This window comes from Aethalodelphis obliquidens, unplaced genomic scaffold (assembly GCF_003676395.1).
Source record: "Aethalodelphis obliquidens isolate GAN/ISIS:26980383/991018 unplaced genomic scaffold, ASM367639v1 scaffold29, whole genome shotgun sequence".
In the NCBI taxonomy this organism is placed as follows: domain Eukaryota; kingdom Metazoa; phylum Chordata; class Mammalia; order Artiodactyla; family Delphinidae; genus Aethalodelphis; species Aethalodelphis obliquidens.
The window spans coordinates 11,435,581-11,456,842 of NW_020837973.1; the positions used below are offsets into that span (position 1 = coordinate 11,435,581).

Consider the following 21,262-nt stretch of genomic DNA (forward strand, 5'->3'; position numbering starts at 1 on the left):
GATCTAATCAAAGGAAAAACCATTTGGGTTCATATTTAGAAAATATCATGTAAGAATAAAAAAATAACCTCTTTCAATCATGAAACACTACATAATATGGAGGGATTTCAGGTATACAATATAATCTCCAGAAGACAGCTACTTCAATGACTGATAATGGTCCAGGAAAGGTCACTAGGAGTCATCCCATGGGGGAACAAGCTAGAATGCATTAAATCTCCCCCCCAAAAAAGCTATTTAACCCAAAAGAATGGCTTATACCCTAATTACACGGTAATCACCAGGTGTAAGCCAAAACATAAAAATATAGCAGAGCTTAAGCTTCCAGTCAATTTAAACTGGCAAAGTCAAGAAAGAGCATTAGGACAAATACCATATGATATCATTTATATGTGGAACCTAAAATATGATACAAATAAATTTATCTATGAAACAGAAACAGACTCACAGACATAGAACACAAACTTACAGCTACCAAAGGGGAAAGGGGGTGGGGGAGGGAGAAATTAGGAGCTTGGGATTAACAGATACAAACTACTGTATATAAAATAGATAAACAACAAGGTCCTACTGTAAAGCACAGGGAACTATAGTCGATATCTTGTAATAAACCCTAATGGAAAAGAATATAGGTATATATATGCACAACTAAATCACTTTCTTGTACACCAGAAACTAACGTAACATTGTAAATCAACTATACTTTAATGATAAAAAAAAAAAAAGAACCAGTGTTAAGACATTTTCTGGTGAAAAAGAGCCTTCATCTGGCAGCTGAAGAAAGCCACCTTGCGGTCCATGCAGCTTCTCGCTGGTCATCAGATTCTCAAGAAGCTATTTCCTGGCTTGTCCCAATTCAACTTTCTATACCCAAGTTCCATAATACCCATATATACACAATTCATCAGGAACTTGCTGCTTATGAAAGGACAACGACTTCTAAAGATAAAAGGCCAGGTGTTTGTGTTAGATTCAGACCCAGATGCCTAGCTAAGGCAGTATAAGGAGGAGAGGAAGAAGAGAGAAACAAGAGGTAAGAATGGATATTTATTACTTAGAGGAAGGGTGTTCTTATTACTTTTCATTTGATCTTTAGAAAGACGGCAAGACCTTTTAATCATATCTAATCATTTAATCGAATTGAATCTGTTTCCCCACTCGAGGGTCTCCAATTGGTGATACTGACATATCATCCAGGTCAGCGTTGGTTAAACTTCCCAGGTAACTAATTTCTTCCTGCGAGACCAGCCTGCCATGGATGGAGTGTGCTTTATCAGAGTATGAGTGAGCGGGGAGGAAAGTCAAGCACTGGTCATACCATTTTAAGAGTGACAAAGAAATCTCTCTCTTCCCCAAGTAGTGTAGCCAAATGATAAATCAGGAAGCTGCTCACTGTGACATGATCATAAGTTTACTCAAAGCACAAGTTACCTGATCAAGGACATCAGAAAACTGTCTAAGTTTGCTCAGTTCCACCAAATTCAGCCAGGTCATGTCCAGGATCCATTTGGCTGGTTTAGGAGGACAGGCTTTCAAGTCCAACGAGGCACCACCTTTCAAGTTAAACATATTAAGTTATTAAATTTTTCTTTCTTTACTGTAAAACAATCTCTTTATAAAAAGCTTTTGCTGGAACTATTTTAATATCAATTCTTTTACTACCTAGACATTTATTAAACTCAGAAATATAAGTCATAGTGATGAACAAGCTTTAACATTTAATAAAGGAATAGATGATTTTAGAAAAACACATTTAAGGATCAATAATATAGCTTTGGATTTAGGTAAGTAGTGGATTCTGTCTTAGCTCCAGCTGGCCAAGGTCTGGGACAAGCCAGCTCATCTGTCTGGAACTCTGTTTCCAAATATGTACAATGGGAATAAGTGATAGGTGTTGTGATAATGGCAGAAAATATATAAAGTGAGTGTACAGCACTCAAAACAGGATCAAGGACAAAGCAGAGGGTCACTAAATGAGCAGCTATTGTCAGCATTAAGAATTGCCAAATATTGGCACAAGCTCATTTTAAGGAGATAATTTATCTAGAAACGTTAGTAGCACTACCTGCGTTTGAAGGGTTCTCCTCTATAAATCAGTATATTATTTACATCCATTTTGAGCACACCCAAGGGCCCTGTGCTATGTCACTTATTTTTCGTCAATCTACCCACAACAAACATTTCCATTTGGTACTGACGCCTATCTTTTTGCTGATGACTTACCTACGCTCACATAACTCATATAACTCTCACAGCACCAGAAAACAAATGACAGTTTAAAAAGTTATTGTTGCCCATCCCAGAAAAACTAAATGTGTGAACAATCATATTTTAGGTCAAAGAAAGGGTTAGCAAGTCTTCTATAGGATAAAATATACTGTTCAATAAATAACATCTATTAAAATGTTTCAGGGAAAATATGCTCTAACCATAATTCTTAGAAAGATATAACCAATCCATTTGGCTACAATCTTTTTTTGAACAGAGCAGGTCATAAACAAGTAATAATACTCAAGATATTTACTGAGCCAATCTCTACTTTATTCAGGTACCATGGACCCCACGAAATTGCTGTCTTTTGCCAAATCCATCTTAGTAGACGTCCAAGGTAAGTGGAACAAGAGGTAAGTGAAGCCATTTCGGTGAAAATATTAGCTTATGAAAGCAAAACAGATTGCTTGAACACCAGGAAGCAGTTAAAGACCTAAGGACAATGCCACTGTGTTGAAAACTGTCACACCAATTTCCATGGAAACTGTCCATTTTCCAACAAACTGAAAAGAATAATGTATTCACCACAGGATTAGGGAGAAGCTTTTCGTGGAAAAGAGTGTTCCTTGCAGCCAAAGATTATTCATTGTTTAATAGAGGGTAACACTGTCATGAATATCTTGCCTGCCTCAAAAGTATACTTTGAGCAACAAAGAATGTTGTAATGGCAGGGAGTGGGGAACATATTCCTGGATAATATGGCATGAGATTAGATGGACTTTTGATGAATAAACTGCTGGGATAGGAATAATTCAAACTAAATTCTCAAGATGATTGAGAATTAGGCCAGTCCCTTCATCCCTCAAACCCTTGCTTTGGGAGAAAGAAGGTTTAAATCTTTATCATTATACCTTGTAAAAGTGAAACATGCTTACAATGATTTATACAAGTTGTACCTTGTATCGTGAAGCGGCATAGCTAAGGCAGACGTAGTCATCCAGCCTGATGCTTTCCCATCTTAGAGATGAGTAAATTAAAAAATCAGTATCAAAACACTGTTGCTATCTAAATAACATTTTCAAACAAGTGATTTTAAAGTCCTTACAGAAAGAGTTCATGTCATTGGGTAGCTTTCACCAACATAACTAACGAAGGGAAATCTTATGAAACTCTGTGGCCTAAAGGAGTATAAGAAATAGCTGTTGAATGCCAAAGTCCCACAAAATCCTGTCCAACCTACGCAAACCTCAGACTAATCGAAATAAACTAAAAAACTAAAGATAATATAACAATGCCTATCATCTGTTGAGCTGTTCTATGTGCCAGGGTTTATATAAGTTGTGCGAATTCTCAATAATCCTGTTATGTAAATTTGACTATCTTTGTTTCATAGCTGAGGCAACTGAAGCTTGAAAAGTGTAAATAACCTGATCAAAACCACTCATCCAGAAGGTGGCAAAGCCACTGTTTTCCCTTAGAGTCTTCCCAACTCTAAATCCCATGTTTGTTTCGATCACGCCAAACTGTAACACACTTTACAGTATTTCTGGACACTATGTTCAATGACATTTCCATAGGGAAATGCATCTCACGCCTGAATTGAGGGTGTCAGGAACAACTTTCCCATAGGAAGCTCCATCAGCTGGAGGACCAGAGTCACTGAGGCCAGAAATCATTTATATACGAAGGACTCACTGAAGAAGGCAACTCCTACACCTACATGTCCACCTAAGGTGATGTCTCACCAGACCATTCATCTTCCATGTGCTCCGATTTAGGACACTTGGAACAAAAAGAAACCTAAGGGTCAAGGGTTCAACGTTTAGAAACAAGAGAGAGAAAGAGAAAGAGAGATCATCCACAAATCATAATTTCTGAGTTTTCAAGTCTAACTAAATAAGTCTTTATTGCTACCATAAGATACATAGATATAGTTATAGATGCATAAGCATAGGTATATGAACATGAATATGCATTTGTGTATGTATAAGTATGACTCTGACCTACATACCCCCATGTGTGCCCTTCTCTACTGCCCCCACTGGGATCCTCTTCAAGTTCCTCTGCAAATCTACTCTCCATGTAGGTGAAGTCAATGAAAATCCACCCCTCCAAAGATAAAGTTGTGCCTTAGCTTTAAAGATAAGCCTTTGTTTAAAAAGGTAGAGTAGATAAAACCATTTCGAGCCTAGCATCATTTCCACTGTTCCTTTAAATACTTTTTGTCCAGACATTCAAGAATGTGATAGCAAATGTGTGTTTCCCAGCCTTCCACAGCAGAGGGGCCCTGTCTGTGATCAATGCTACAATAGATACAGAGGAAATATCCATGGGATGAGTGGCATGGTCACCTCACCCACTCTGCTCCAGCCGCCCTGGTTGCTTTGCTTTGCCTTCATCATAGGACGCCCTCTCCCACTAGAGGCATTGATGTCACCTCCTCAACCTTCAGCACTTTCTCTAAACATCCCCAGGACCAGCATCCCCTGGTCCCTCAGGTCTTGGCCACCTGTCCATCTCTCGGGAATCCTACCCAATGAGAGATCCCATTAAATATCCCATTAAAAATTTTAAACCTTCCCCACTCCACATACTAAACATTCCCCAACTCCCTTATCCTTCTCCGTTTTTCCATAGTGCTTACGAGCTCCTCACACACTGCACAATTTACTTACTGTTTATTATGTTTCAAGCGCCTATTCTGTGTCCTGGCATGCAATAGTTTCCCAATAAATATTCATGCAATTAATGAACAAATAAAATAGCTCAGACTTCCCTGGTGGCGCAGTGGTTAAGAATCCACCTGCCAATGCAGGGGACACGGGTTCGATCCCTGGTCCAGGAAAATCCCACATGCCATGGAGCAACTGAGCCCGTGCACCACAACTACTGAGCCCGCATGCCACAACTACTGAAGCCCGCATGCCTAGAGCCCGTGCTCCACAACAAGAAAAGCCACCACAATGAGAAGCCCGCACACCACAACGAAGAGTAGCCCCCGCTCGCCGCAACTAGAGAAAGCCCGTGCACAGCAACAAAGACACAACACAGCCAAAAATAAAAAGATTAATTAATTAGTGATTAATTTTTTTAATGTTAAAAAAAATCTCACATAAATGTAATCTTCAGTGAAATGCAAGGAAACTGCTATTGCTAAAAAGAAAAATGCACAAGACCTTCACTATAATTCCTGCATCTGCACAATGCTTTCTATTCTAATACTGACCTTTAATAAGGGTGAGAAACTCTTCATGCTTGACTCGGTTCCTCTGCATGTCAATCTTTAGGGTAAGCAGCAGGGTGAAGAGAAATTTGTGCCCCTCGTACAAACCCCGAGCCGTGTACTTATAAACCTCATAGGTCATGTGCTCAATGATATTAGCGATCCTCTTGCTTGTAACTGGGCTCTTGACAGACCTGGAGAAGAGAACATTTAAATCAGCCTTGCCCCATCCTTTTCAATTGTCCCTAAAAACAACGCCTTTAATGGAAAATAAGTAACTCTGGAGGACCAATTCTTATTTTTTACACATCAAGAGTAAGCCTCCTAAATCTAAAATAACAAGCACTCTCTCCACATGAAATAACAGAATCCCCCATGTTGTCTGAATCAATTTTACCTGCGGAGTATTATTACTCACAACAATGTCTGGGGAATTTTCTTGTTTAACAGAAACTTGGGGAAACCAAAGGAATCAATCAGTGGATGAATAGTTGGTAGAGCTTTCTCTAAGCATAAAATGACAAATGAGAATGATTTGTTAACACACTGGTAATTACACTCAACTTAGATTTAAAGAAAAAGAAGCAGCTTAGTTGCAAAGGGAAAATAAGTTATCAATGTAATGTCACCGTTCTAACCCACAGATACAGAATTCAGCTTGGCTTCCTGAGTACAGACGTACCTGGCCAAGGAAAGGTCAAACAAGCCAAGAAACTGGCGGAGCGAAGTCTGATACATCTCACTAACCAGGCACATTTCCGTGATGAGGAAGTAGAGGATGCTGCCCCGAGTAGCAACTAAAAGACAAAGAGCAACGATGCACTTGCTACAAGTGCAGAAAATAAATGACCCATGCACAGATCAGTCTAAATGCTAAATGAAACAAGTTTTATTTGTACGTCTTAGTAATGACTATCTACCAACAATGGGAGTCTAGAGCAATGTCATCATATATATTTAATTCTTCTTTGTAAGCTTTGAACAAGTAGTCTGCTATTTGGGTTCATTAAATGATACTTTCTGTTTTAGAATCTCTAGATTCCTTACAAATAAATTTTATTACACTCTTTCATAGGTAGAAAAGACAAACAGTGGGACAGCATGGATTGTATTGTAACATCCGGCAAACTGGGTAGGCATTGTTAAGGACCTCATTCTTAAGCTCCGTGAGGAAGCCCTGACTAAACTTGGCCTCAAGGTGGTAAGCCAAGGCATCGCAAAGATGACACTCCTGACTCTCCACCAGTAGATATTGTTTCAATTATTTTTCCAAAAGGCATGATAAATTACTAAAGGAAATTGAATTCTTTTAGCAGGTTCCCTTTATAACCCATGAACAACACTGATTTGCTGATCTGTGGATAAGGTTGAAGAGTTCCCATGAGACCAGAGAACTACCTGGACTCATGGGAACTCTACAGGACTACAAACAAAATACAGGCTTATTGTTACCAAATGATAAACAACTAGTGAACAGCCCACAAATGCAGCACAAATTCCTCAGACTTCACTAGTTTGTAGTCGGAGGTCTTTAATAATTCTCCTCTTTACTTTCTGGTTTAAAAATAAGTTCACAGGAATCTTAAAGAATTTGCCAATAACATGAATTATAAGCACCTAGAAAATTTACACCATTATAAAATTTCTTCGTCTCAATTTTACTGAATATTTAAAGAAATGCCACACAACACAAATGGCCACCCCACGTTGCATAGTTGTTTTCATAACATCCTTACTTCAATTTCTCTAATTCTCATTTCTCGCTTCATTTTCCTGTGACATTTGTCTTTTATTACCAAACTCACCAGGTCTATATTCCTCTCGGGCTGAGTTAATTTGAATTTCTGTCTCAGTTGAGATTTCCAGCTTCTGGGTCACCTCCTCGGCTGTCTTTTTTGTGTTACTCAACACAAGGATGATACTCTCATCTTCCACCAGGGACCCCTGGGTACTGGTCAGACGGTAAAGCAAATTATCTTCTAGCTCCTTCATTCTCCTCTTGTTTGCAGTTACATCTTCCATGAGATGAGTTCTTTCTTTCTCCAGTTCCTGTTAATTTGCATAAATATCTTTTTTTCTTAATGAACACCTATGGTTTGGCCATTCCTTAAAAAGTTTACCTATGGGGCTGCTCTCGAGTTCCTGTACTGTAGTTATCATATTTGACTGCAGGAAATACGGACATCAAAATTAGAGGAGGAGAATTAATGGAGGAAAGAAGAATTGGTGGCAAACAATGTAAAATGTGCTAAAAATATTACCAGTATTAACTATTTACCATCTATTTATTTCCTAAAGTCAACTCATTTTTAAGGGACTTCTGTGATCATATTTACTCCTGTTTCGAAACTGAAATTTATTTGAAGACAATATATGCGTCTCAGATTAAATACATTTACCTCTGTCTGGTTTCTTGTTTAAAAGAGCTCTATGGTTGTTTGAATGTGATTATTCTCAACTTGTATGTTGAAATAGTATCCAACTCTGTGACAAGCAAGTGTCCAAAAGTTAGGCAAGCAAACTGCGCTGCTACCGCAGGTACATTTAAATTGAAAAATCATCTTGACCTGAAAAGAATAGATGCTGTCCTCTCCAAGAGAAGGGACATTCTGAATCCTTCCTAAAAGGCTTTTATGGGTAGCTGGGGAGAGAATGGCTTTGGAAGATTATTGCCCTTATTGGCTATTCCTTCCTTTTGGTAGTTTGGAGAGGGAGAGACAGTGAAAGAGAAGGAAAGAAAAGATGGGGTTGGTGAGGGTGAGGGAAGGAGGAAACAGCCATGACACTCAACAAGCCAAGGGCAGCAGGAAACCCAGAGGCTGGGAGACGCTGCCAGCACCAAGTCAAATTGTACATGAAAGTCAAATTGTTTCATGAGAGACTCTAACTTGAAGTTAATAAAAGATTCAAAAGAGGAAAACACAATGAGGAAATAGAACTTAAAATTGGAAGAGAAAGATATGCATTAGCAAGTTTGCTTGAAAAGCTTTCTAAATATAGTGTCCATTGACAAGGTACCTATGCTTACCTGCATTACTAAAGTTACGCACATTTCAGTGTAAATACAGTATGGGGAAACGAGGGTTAAATGCAGGTGACTTGAACAGGAGAGCACTGTCGGCACTTCCAGGTGTGCGGGTACCTGGGCATGTGATACCAAGCTCACACTGCTAGAGCAGCTTCAGAAAGGTAAATACTCAGTTAGGTATTCTGGATATGGCTCAGCAGGTTTTGTAGATTCTACCCCCTATCGAGAAAACTACAAATCTAAAGTTATATGCAGTGATGAATCACATGAAATCATATAAAATATAATAGGACTATTCATTAATTATGTGATTATTTACTTTCTTTCTAATAACGTATAAATTACTTAATAGTTATGCTGCAAGCATTTTTTGGTTCATTGATACATTCTCCATCTCTTAGTACAATGTCCGATACGTAGTAGGCTCTCAATATTGCCCGGTGAATGATTAAATGCTATACCCCTTTTCAAACTGATAAACTGAAACACATTAGTGTACCAGAAAATCTAGTCATGTCGTAGTGCCAGAAATACAGACATGAAAATTCTCCCTTTGTAACAAAAACCATGAAGTTAAAAATAAAGGTCATGGTAGCAAAACTGCACGAAGGCAAAAAGCAAAGAGCACTGGCCTCTGCTGTATGTTCTAGCTAGTTAATCACCATTGGTTGAACAGTTATGGTGGGTGGGACCCTACCAGGCTCCCAACTCATGCTCTGAGCACAGTGAGTCAGGTCCTGGAACATTCTAGAAAAAAGAAAAATTCCCTCTTTAAGCAAAACAAAAGCTCAAACTTGCATCAATTCTTAATTCTTTGAGATACAGCAATGCAATTAAGACCTGCTCTTACTGTCTTTGCTTCCATGTGTTATTTGGTTACATTTGAAAGCTTCCTTACTGGTCATTTTATTTATTTTTTTTAACATCTTTAGTGGAGAATAATTGCTTTACATTGCTGTGTTAGTTGCTGCTGCATAACAAAGTGAATCAGCTATACATATACATATATCCCCATATCCCCTCCCTCTTGCGTCTCCCTCCCACCCTCCCTATCCCACCCCTCTAGGTGGACGCAAAGCACCGAGCTGACCTCCCTGTGCTAGGCAGCTGCGTCCCACTAGCTATATATTTTACGTTTGGAAGTGTATATATGTCCATGCCACTCTCTCACTTTGTTCCAGCTTACCCTTCCCCCTCCCGGTGTCATCAAGTCCATTCTCTACGTCTGCATCTTTATTCCTGTCCTGCCCCTAGGTTCTTCAGAACCATTTTTTTTTCTTTTAGATTCCATATAATGTGTTAGCATCCAGTATTTTTCTCTACCTGACTTACTTCACTCTGTATGACAGACTCTAGGTCCATCCACCTCACTACAAATAACTCAATTTCGTTCCTTTTTATGGCTGAGTAATATTCCATTGTATATATGTGCCACATCTTCTTTATCCATTCATCTGTTGATGGACACTTAGGTTGCTTCCATGACCTGGCTATTGTAAACAGTGCTGCAATGAACATTGGGGTGCATGTGTCTTTTTGAATTATGGCTTTCTCAGGGTATATGCCCAGTACTGGGATTGCTGGGTCATATGGTAGTTCTATTTTTAGTTTTTTAAGGAACCTCCATATTGTTCTCCATAGTGGCTGTATCAATTTACATTCCCACCAACAGTGCAAGAGGGTTCCCTTTTCTCCACACCCTCTCCAGCATTTATTGTTTGTAGATTTTTTGATAATGGCCATTCTAACTGGTGTGAGGTGATACCTCATTGTAGTTGCCATTTGCATTTCTCTAATGATTAGTGATGTTGAGCATCCTTTCATGTGTTTGTTGGCACTATCCTTACTGGTCATTTTAATTCATTTATTTACCAGATAATAATCTTGTATTTGAGATAATGTAGAAATTAGTATAAACAAGTGACATTCAATGGTTACGATAAAATTCCTTTCCATGGGCAGTTATAATAAATGCACTCACAATATGGTTACACTAGGAAACAAAGTGATAATAAAATTAAATGGAAAGAATTCAAGTATTTTTATTGCCATATTCTTAAATTTTACACACTCTCATTATCGTTTCTGAGTTCTTAAAGGTGAGCCTGATAAAAGTCCGCACATGAAGACAGGTAAGGGAAGGAAAGTAAAACAGTGAGAAGAGTGAGCATTTTGACATCAGGAAGACACTTTAAATTCTAACACCCAGGACTTATTAACTGCATGACCTTGGCCATGTTAAGCAAGTCTATAAGCCTCAGTTTCTTCATCTGCAAAATGGACATAAAAACAGCTCAGAGAGTGATTGTAAGAATATCATTAGCAAAGAAGCTCAAACCAGTGACTGGATCATGACAGCTGCTCAGAAGACGTCTCTTCTCTCTATCCCCTCCCTTCACTCGTTTCCAGCATGGATTTTTCAGATGCACTGTAATATTTATTTGGAAATGAGTAGTTTGAAAAGTAAAATTATAAGTTGGTACAAAATAAATCACACTTTAGAATTTCACCTATCATTGTAAAAGCATAATAATGGAGCTGAAAGGGATTTTTTTTAAGGAGAACTTTCTAATCTTGCACTTACAATGCTAAGGATGCATGCTTTCATGTCTGCTGGAGATGAGACCATGGGCTATCAAATCCGAAATCGGCACCAAGTCTTACTGAGGCTTCCTGCATAAGCCTTCCTCCATTTTTTTCCAATTACATAGCAATTGCCCTAATGTAGGCTTTAATTACTGCTTGGGGGACTACACTAACCATAACTGGTCTCCCCACTGATCTTTTGCTCTGCCATCACCCCCTTCTCTGCTCCCAGTCATAGACCTTTCCTTTACTATTTGGAAAGGTCCAAAATTTTCAACATAGTTTGCAAAACCTGTTACAACCTACATTTCCAATCTCATCTCCACTTGAGAACTACAGGATTGAGACTAAAATTATGCCTCCACAGTGCTTATGAAAACCATTATTAAGAAAATAAACATACTTACTAGTAATACATACAATAAAGTACAAATTATTCCTTTCCTGATTTTAAAGATAGTAAGTAAAAGCTTGAACATTATTGAGTTGATTATGGTCAATTTAATGTCATTGTTAACATTAATTAAATAAAATTGTCACTTAAAGAAATGCTTATATTCCCAAAGGATTAAAATAAGGCTAAGGAGTACATTTCCCCCATAGTTTGAAACTGATGAAATAATATACTCTAAAGTAAATACTACAACCTAAAGTAATATTTGGAATTCCAAAAGCAAACTGTTCATTAAATAGCACACCAGTGGCCAAACAGTAGACTAGAACAATAGTTATGGGGCAAAGAAAGATACCTCTGAAAGAAAATAGAACAATTGCTATTTGCTTTTCATTTGAGTTTTAAAAATGGAAAACCTATGGGATAAAGTTTTAGGCATATTTTCATTTGTATGACAGATTTAAACATATTTCTGTTGAACTACAACTTTAGTTCCATAATACAGTTCTTTTACAAATTAATACGAAGGGGCAAAATTAATCAAAATAATTTTGTCTATTAGCATTTTTCCCACCAAAGGGATTATCTCTTAGCACACACACATGCACACACGCACACACACACACATTTGTGCTATATATTCTATACATTAAGACCACAACGTAAAAATTTTATATAAACTGTGATAATGTGAAAAGTATCCCTGAATTGAATAAGAAAGTACATCAGTGATTCAGTACAACTTCATGAAATGTACTATTGATCAATTACATGATCAAAAGTTAAGTGGCTCAACAAGGATGCAAATGAAAACTCAAATTCTTTCTGTTCATAAACTTCAACTATAACCAAAGTTTTGGAATCAATAAAAGGAAATAGATGACAGCCTTCCACAGTTCTCATTTTTAACGTATCACCCAGGCTTTATTCCCAAAGATTCTTTCTCTCTGTACCTTGCACTGGTAATTAAAATGAAAGATTAAACAACTGAACTCAGAAACAGATTTATTTTTTCTCCACCACCAATAACAATGGTGATAACAATGTCTATTTAGTGTCTTTATTAAGTTATTTCCCATGTCAGTTCCACCAAGTTTAGGTCCTTCCAGCTCCAAAAGAAATAAATCATACACCTGTTTGCTCATCCGAAATTCTGAACAAGGATGACACTTGAGGCTTTGTATTGTGCGGCTAGTGGAAGCTGTTAATTGATATTAATATTTTTCTCCTAATAGTACATAGTTTTCTTTGAGATTCCTTCTTATTCTCTAGGATCAAGGTGAGGGTGACCCGAAGAGACCAGGTTTCTTTAAAGGAAAGTTTCCGGAGGGCTACTGGTTTGCTGCCTATTTAAAATGGTCTTGATACATCACCTTCTGATGACAACAGCAGGCCGTCTAAATATACTCACAGGTACATCAGGTGAACAATTGAATATGACCTTGATGTGAACTTGAACAGCCCATGCATTTAAAAAGACTGCCTTGAAGCACACAGAAAAGTATAAAGTCAGTTAAAAATCTGCCTTCCTTTTGCTTTCATAGGCTCTGAGGTTTCCCTTTGTCTCTTAAACAAACAAACCTGCTCAGGCTGTACAGCTGAGCATTCATGAGACCAGATCCTGCACGATAATAAGGTTCCTCACTGCCTGTATTCCCAGAACACTGGACAGCTGGTGGATTTATGGACTCAAAGAACTAAGAGTAGCCTTTCCCTTGTATCCTAAGTTACTGTTCCAAGCTGCCTTTCACAAGAAGAATCAACAGACCAGTGAAGGCATAACTCATCCTGACTGAAGATGTTCACCATTTGTTTCAATGCTCTCTACATTTAGGGAATTTCTTAGATGCTATCCAACATCAACTTCCTATCTGTGGGATCTTCCTAGCTTTCAAGAGCCCCCCCGCCTTGGCCCAAAAACATTTCATATTGATATTTTTACCATCACCCAAGATGTGATCATAGTAAGAGAGACTTCCAGGTCGCTGAAGTCAAAGAAACAATTTGGACTTAACGTTTTAGATCTGTATCCATAGGCATAGACATAGGCTCTTTTCAACTGAGTCACTAGATGATAAAAAAAAAAATACCCTGAAAGCACCAGAGACCAACTCAGACCCACTTGCCACCACCCAGGCTGAAAAGATTCAGCAAAGTGAGCAAATTCAGGAGCATGATGGGCAGAAAAGATGCTGCAAAGGGAAAAGCTGCTGGCAGAAAGGAGGCTACTTAAAATCCATCACAAATAAGTCTAGCAGCTCACTTTGCTTTAGAGAAACAAAAAATACAGGTTACGTGTTGTATTCTAACGTGGTTCAGGGTAAAATGACTATTAGAACAGAATGAGTGTCACGTCACTCTGACCACACTTTTGTGAGAATCATTTCCTTTGAGACTGGGACAAATTCTGATAATGAGATGATGGTAAGAGAAGAATGTCTGAAGGCACCCAACTTTCCCAGGAAGTAAGAAAAAGCCTGGCCTGGGATCCATTACTGGCTTTTCAAGGCTGTTCAAAATCTTCCAGTGAGCTTCCAGTGCCCCATACTTCATCTTAAAACTCTGCTGCAACAATTACAGCTCAGTCCTGGAGTTGTTGCTGTGTTTTGTGGCAACCAAAAATCTGGGAAGCCAAATTATTTTTTTCCAAGGAGACTGTATTCATCTCAGCTGAATCGTAAGAAAGCCGAGGACAAGGATATTATTCAAAGTGCTATCAAAGCCCCTTATCTACCTGAAGCCAGCACTACAGGTGAAAGCAGAGCCTACAGTACGGGCAATGGCTACTGCCCGAGGACTCTCAGGGATGCCCCGGCTCCACAGATATGCTGTTGATCAAGAACCCCTGTCCTTCCTGAAATAAGGGTGTGGCAGCGCTAAACTTCCTCAACCACCTCTACTGAGATTTCAAAAATAAACACGTAGATATTTGGAAGGATGTTATTTCTTCAACAGTCAGTCTGTGGTAGGAACGCTAGCATCGGTTCCTGCCATACTGAGGTCACCAACCGTGTGAGTTTATGAAGTTGGATTAAAGGCTTTGAATGCAATTTCCAACCGTATAACTCTATGATTTATGTACAACAAATTAAAAAGTAAACAGAGAAGATTCATAAACAAGGAAGAGGGGAAGAGAGAGAGAGAAAGAGAGAAACATAAGGAAGGGCTCAGAAGGCCAAGCATGGTACGACATACAGAAAAGGTAAAAAGAATGGGAGGGACAGATTTCAAAGGTTTTGCCAATAGATTTAACCTAAATAACTCTTTAGGTCAGTGTAGAAGGGAGGTATAAAGTAAACCAAACTCCACATTGCCATCGAACTCAGGAAAAAAATCAATAGCAACTTTCAGAGTTCACGCAGTTTCACCAAAGCAGTCCTATTAAAATCCTCCAGATTTCTTTCCTTAAGGCTCAGATGTTCCCCGGAGAAAATGGTGACTCAGAACACAGAAGTTATAAATTATTGGCCATTTTTCATTGAGAGAAAACAGATATGGAGTTATGCTTAGAGCATAATGAATCCGGTAGCCCTCAGAAGGTGCACAGTGAAACCTAGTGTCACCAACTTCTATCTTCTCACGACATACACAGAGCTCTCTTGGATAACAAATAAGAATTGGCAACGTCATGTTATCTGAGTAAAACGTTTTAATTTTATATTCCAAAAGCATAATAATGAATCGAATGAAAGAAAATCTAGATGTGTACTAGAAAGCTAAAAATCAACAGGTGACTAGAATTAATAATAGAACAAACTTCAGAAAAATAAAGTAATATAAATCCAGAACAATGATGCTGATACTGAGACTGATAGTCTCATAGTTACACCAGTCCCCTATATAAAATCAGTTGATGATCTATATGATTTATGCGATGCAGATGCAACATACTGGGTAGATAATTGGTTAGTAGTTATTTAAGACACTTGGAAATTAATAATGGAAGAAACATAGGAATTAAAGGAGGAGACTCAATCCTATTACAACTTTCATCATATCATTTTTGTCAATGAAAAAAATCGCAACATAATGCAGAAAGCGGTAGGGCCATACTTCACTCACCTGCTTCTCTGTGAGAATGACTCTCCCCAGTAACTGATCTTCTAGACCTTTCATGGTGACAGTGAAGTCAATGATGGAGGTCCGCGCACTTATTTCAGGGGTGTAGGCTGGATTGGGCAGCTTGGTGGTAATGTAGAGTCTGAAGCCATCCATCACATCTACCTCTTTGTCACCGACCTTCACCTTTTTTATAAAAAAGAAAGTTAAAAGTCATAAAACAGAGATACACCTTACTTTGTGCTTTTTGTATAGGATCCAGTATTGCTTTTAACAGCTGTGTACCTAGAGATCATCTGTATACTAAAAAAGAAATGGTCATTAGGCATTCACAGGGCTTTAAGCCACTAGGATGAAAGGAAAGAAGGATGGAAATAAGAGAGGAAGGAAGGGAGGGAGGGAGGGAGGGAAGAAAGGGGGGAAGGAAGGAAGTTTATTCAATATACACCATACAATATACACCATACAATATGGTGTACAATATACACCATACAATACATATATACAATATACACCACACCAAAATTGTTGTGGTCATACTGCAGAAGTGAGAGGGTTCCCCATCCAAAATTTGGTTCAGAAGTCAAGACTGATGATGTCACTCATGTAACAAAAAGATATGAAAATGTTTATTATTCACATGAGACTTTCTGGAAATATTAGGGTAGGCTCCCAAACAGGTCCAAAAAAAACCTCACTTGAGAGAGTAGGGAGGGGAAGCTGTTTTAGAGTTTTATGGTGGTTACCCAATGGGGCTGGGATGAAGTTTCCCAGACATGGTCATGAGCAGAGAGCTGCATGATTTGAACTTCCCACCAGTGCCAAAGGAGAGTGGACCCGCGTTTTCTTATCAGCTTGCCCACATTGGGGATGGAAGGGGAGAGGGTCATGACAGGGCTTGAAAACTGTCCAAAGTCAAACATCACAATGGAGTCAGACTTTATTATACAAGTGAAGTAGATATTCCTATAAAGACGGCTCTTGATCCCAACTCAGGAAGCGTAGAAGAAAAAAGCAAATGCCTCAAATTTGAATTGCTGCCTATTGAGAAACTGTCACCTATGTCACATTTACCTGGCCTCATGGTAATTATTCTGCACATTGTCATCTATAGGTTTAACCTACCTTAAAGGTAGACCCGGTCTTAATGAAGTTTCTCTCCAGAACATTATCCAGGGCTGGATCTAGTTCCTCCGCAACATCTTCGATAAGCAAGGGCCTTCCAAGAGAAAGACTGTCCTCTAGGTGGTTTCTGAAGTACTTGTGATTTAGAGATGTGATCTAGAAAGAAGATCGAAATGCTGCTCTAAACTGTTTCCATTCTTCACCTTAGCAAACCATCAATCCCTTACTTATTTTTTTTAATTGAAGTATAGTTGATTTACAATGTTGTGTTAGTTTCAGGTGTACAGCAAAGTGATTCAGTTATACATAATTTTTTTCAGATTCTTTTCTCTTATAGGTTATTACAAAATGTCGAGTATAGCTACCTGTGCTCTATAGTAGGTCCTTGTTGGTTATCTATTTTATATATAGTAGTGGGTTTATGTCAATCCTAAACTTCTAATTTTTCCATCTCCCCCACTTTTCCCCTTTGGTAACCATAAGTTTGTTTTCTATGTCTGTGAGCCTGTTTCTGTTTTGTATATAACTTCATTTGTATCATTTTTTTTTACACTCCACATATAAGTGATATCATATGATATTTGTCTTTCTCTGTCTGGCTTACTTCACTTTGTATGATAATCTCTAGGTCCAGCCATGTTGCTGCAAACAGCATTATTTCATTCTTTTTTATGGCTGAGTAATATTCCACTGTATAAATATACATCTTCTTTATCCATTCCTCTGTTGATGGACATTTAGGTTGCTTCCATGTCGGAGCTATTGTAAACAGTGCTGCAATGAACATTGGGGTGCATGTACCTTTTTGAATTATGGTTTTCTCCAGATATATGCCCAGGAGTGGGATTGCAGGATCATATGGTAGCTCTATTTTTAGTTTTTTAAGGAGGCTCCTGAGCATTTGACTGCACCATTCCCTTTTACTGACAAGCAAGTAAAGGTTGTATGGCAATGTTGCCTTTTCCTCACCACCACCGTATTTGTGACAAATAATCATGGAATAATTATGAAGTGTCTTTATAAAGTGCTGTATACTTAGTGTGATATAGCTCCACCCTGCTCTGTTTATGAATGAGGGCCCTAGGACCTAACAGAAGGGAGTCTGAAACCTTTGAAAGACGGCATTGGAGAGATCAACAAGAATGCAAATAATGCAATTTTTAGAAATCATTTCTAAATACTAATATCTAAATATTAATAATAAAATTATTTCTAAATATGAAATATTTCTTTATTCTCAGATACTTGTTGATCTGGGTCACTAAAATTGATTAGTAGCATAAATAGACTCAAACCCAGATTACCTGGAGTTCATTTTGGTTTTCTTTATTTTTAACCCAGATCTTCCCTTGAGTCTGTGGATCTATTAACAAAGGGTAGCGAGATGCCTTTGTGACAATAATTCCATTCTGAATGGACAGGTCATCGTTTGGCAGGCCTTGGAGGTTCCATTCACTAATGGTAGGAGCATCAATCAACATCTCATTGAGATTTAGGTTGTCTCCAAATGGAATTTTCCGGGCTTTCATTTCCTTCTGCCAGTCATTTAACAGCAAATTGCGAAATTCTTGGTTAAACGGACCAGAATAAGACAGGAAAGCTGTAGCCAACAACACATCCCCTAAAACGGAAAACGAAACATCACTGAAATACTCTGTGATCAGCCCTGTAATTGTGCAGAATGTTAGAAATGAAAAAAAAGACAACCATTCTTTCAAACGAAATTTCAGAAACCAAATTGTAACCACAAGTTGCTGTGTCTTGTGAATAGCAGTAGCTTAGTTCATTGTTAATGAGTCCACATGGTCCACCAAGTAATAGCTGCTAGTAGTCACGCACCAGATTATGTTGACTCTTGTTGGATATGAGAGGATGATTTCCGAGTTTAAGAGATACACCAAAACCTCAGAAGACAGAGCCTCCATTCTAAGTGACCTTGATCGATATGGCCATTCACTCGTGGGAGAATTCAAAAATGACCTGATAATAAGAGGTTGAAATCTAATAAGCGTTGCCTAAATGCCAGACCAATATTCATCCTTTTGAAATAGCTGGACACACACACACACACACACACACACACACACACACACACAGAAATTTGAAGTAATAGAGTGCTGATGGATATTCTGATTAAAACTTAAGTTTGCTCACTCCCTATCATAGTCAACACGTAATCTCATTAATAAAGGAATTACATACCTACAAGTCTTTTAGTTTGTGCAGCAAACTCCTTGCTCTGCTCTGTCCATCTTTCTTTTTCCCCCGCCAGTCCCCCGATCAGCGCGGAAGCCGTCTGCATTTTATGTCTGCACCTCTCTGCATCTTCAAGCAAGGTCTAAAAACAGATAGAACCAGAAGAAAACCTTTGTTCAGATAAATGTATCCTGGAGCTCAAAAACATAATTTTAAAACATCATATGTTATCTTCCTTTCTGAGATATGTGAGCCACTTATTCCACAGGAAGCGTTAGATTCCATTTCTGTGGGTCTGTCTCAGCCCAGCCTGTGTCTTAAGCCCTATCTATGGAACATAGATGGATTCCTCAGGAGGGACCCTGAGCCAATGGGCAAACCCTCCCCAGATGTTAATAAACTGAGAAACAATGGAGATTTGCATCATTTATGATGTTCGTATCAAAAAATTAGAAATAAAGTATCAACATACATGCTAATATCACACAGCACAACAAAATGTAAAGAAATACATATCCCTACTTAAAAATGAGGAATATTTCTCATGTTAAAGTTCTAGCATCAGTACTGCTTTGCCTAACTGCACATCTCCTTTTACTTTAGGTGAAACTTTAGATTGTCTTCAGGTTGTGGAGTCCTGAAGCATTCACAAATGCTGGCCACACTGACTTAGTAGGTCCCTCTCTGCTGTTCTTGTGTCAGTAAAAGACCTTTAACCGGACTTCCACACACTATTGCACGCAGGGCTTTGTTCTTAATAACAAATGGCTCCAGGGGCTTCCCAGGTGGTGCAGTGGTTGAGAGTCCGCCTGCCGATGCAGGGGACGCGGGTTCGTGCCCCGGTCCGGGAGGATCCCACATGCCACGGAGCAGCTGGGCCCGTGGGCCATGGCCGCTGAGCCTGCGCGTCCAGAGCCTGTGTTCCGCAATGGGAGAGGCCACAGCAGTGAGAGGCCCGCGTACCGCAAAAAAAAAACAAAAAACAAATGGTTCCATTTCTCTATGTTGAAAAGACAGCTGCTAATTCTATTTGTAAAAATGTATACTTATGGTACAATAATGGATATGGCTAAAGATTTGGCTATGTGACCAGTCACTGGAAGTTCACATATAATATTTATATATATTTATATAATGTACATATGGCATATATACGCTAAATGTCTAACAATAGAGGATAATTTACATAGATTATGGTATATTGTGAACAAGAATGCTCTGAAGCCATTAAAAATATAATCATTAAGAAAAATAATCATTAAGTTAAAGAAAAACAGTCATTAGCTAAAAATTCAATTTATAAAGCAGTATGTACTCAATTATCTGCTACAATTTTACATGGATTTTAAATATATGTAAATCAGGCATATGTGCAGATATGAAATGATAAAGAGTAAAATATTTTTAGGCTTCAGCTCCAGGGTTACCTATGTGTATTTTCTATAAGGAACATGAATTGCTGTTGTAATAATAACACGATACAGTGTTTTTCAGAAGCAAGATATTTGTTCCAGTTTGTTCTAGTCTGCTCTGTTTTCCTTCCCACTAGAGTTAATGCAGAAAACCCAAAATCCCAGCTGAGAGATGTACCCACACATCGACACCATCCATATTTGTTTGTTTGTTTCTCCCCAAGAAGAAAGATGTCAGCTGGAAGTATAATACGACATCATTTATTTCTGCCTACCTTTAAAACAAACTTTTCACATGACAGATATTTTTAATACGTTATCCTCCCTAAGTTCCCCGTCCCCACTGCCATGTGGCCAAATAAAAAATGGCCAACCCCTCCCGTCCTGGCTGTCGCTTTCTGGAAACCCAGGCTCCTTTAGGGGATTGGGAAATGGAGGATGGGAGAGAAGCAAATGAGCACACAGGACTGAAAAGCAGATTTTCCCTCCAAGCCTGGCTAGGGGAGTGTGCAGAATTCCTTGCGTTCCGTGGGTAGTGCCCCCGGCCCTCTCTCTCCTAGTGCCCCAGAGTCTGACTAGCCACCCAGAGGCCCTGTGGAAGCGGACCCTCTGCAAAGGCACTGACTGCCCTGTGCACAGAGCAGCAGGACACACACCCCTCCAGGGACTGCACAGACCTGGTGGTGAGGTTGCCAGTGGTGACCATGAGCTGTAGACTTGAGAGCCCTCCTCTGGCCCCTGTAGTCTGTAACTCCCTGGACTCTTCACGGAGCCCCATGGAGAAAGAAGGAGCAACACAATGACTACAGGTCAAGTTCACTCCAACATGCTGGGAGCAGGTGGGCACACAGCCAGATTTTGTTTTCTTAATGAAAAACATTTGACATTTGTTGAGATCCAAGTTTTAAAGTTAGAGCCACACCTTTATAGTAGCCATTCTTATGTGGTCCCTATAATTGCTTACCTAACAAATAGTGGATATTCAGAAACAAAAAAGCTTATTGAGCGAACTAATGCAAAATTGTTCA

General features: G+C 38.8%; 1 protein-coding gene across 1 annotated transcript in view; it reads right to left on the reverse strand.

The window, feature by feature from the left end:
• The window catches only part of DNAH5 (dynein axonemal heavy chain 5), a 202,004-nt gene that overhangs the window by 27,809 nt on the left and 152,933 nt on the right, over positions 1-21,262 (reverse strand). Inside the window, exons 61-68 of the mRNA XM_027125332.1 lie at positions 18,829-18,964; positions 17,931-18,247; positions 16,627-16,782; positions 15,505-15,687; positions 7,240-7,483; positions 6,117-6,231; positions 5,438-5,628; positions 1,432-1,553 (exon numbers count right to left, since the gene is read on the reverse strand). Coding sequence (XP_026981133.1) covers positions 1,432-1,553; positions 5,438-5,628; positions 6,117-6,231; positions 7,240-7,483; positions 15,505-15,687; positions 16,627-16,782; positions 17,931-18,247; positions 18,829-18,964 — 1,464 coding nt within the window. The remainder of the gene's footprint in view (positions 1-1,431; positions 1,554-5,437; positions 5,629-6,116; positions 6,232-7,239; positions 7,484-15,504; positions 15,688-16,626; positions 16,783-17,930; positions 18,248-18,828; positions 18,965-21,262) is intronic.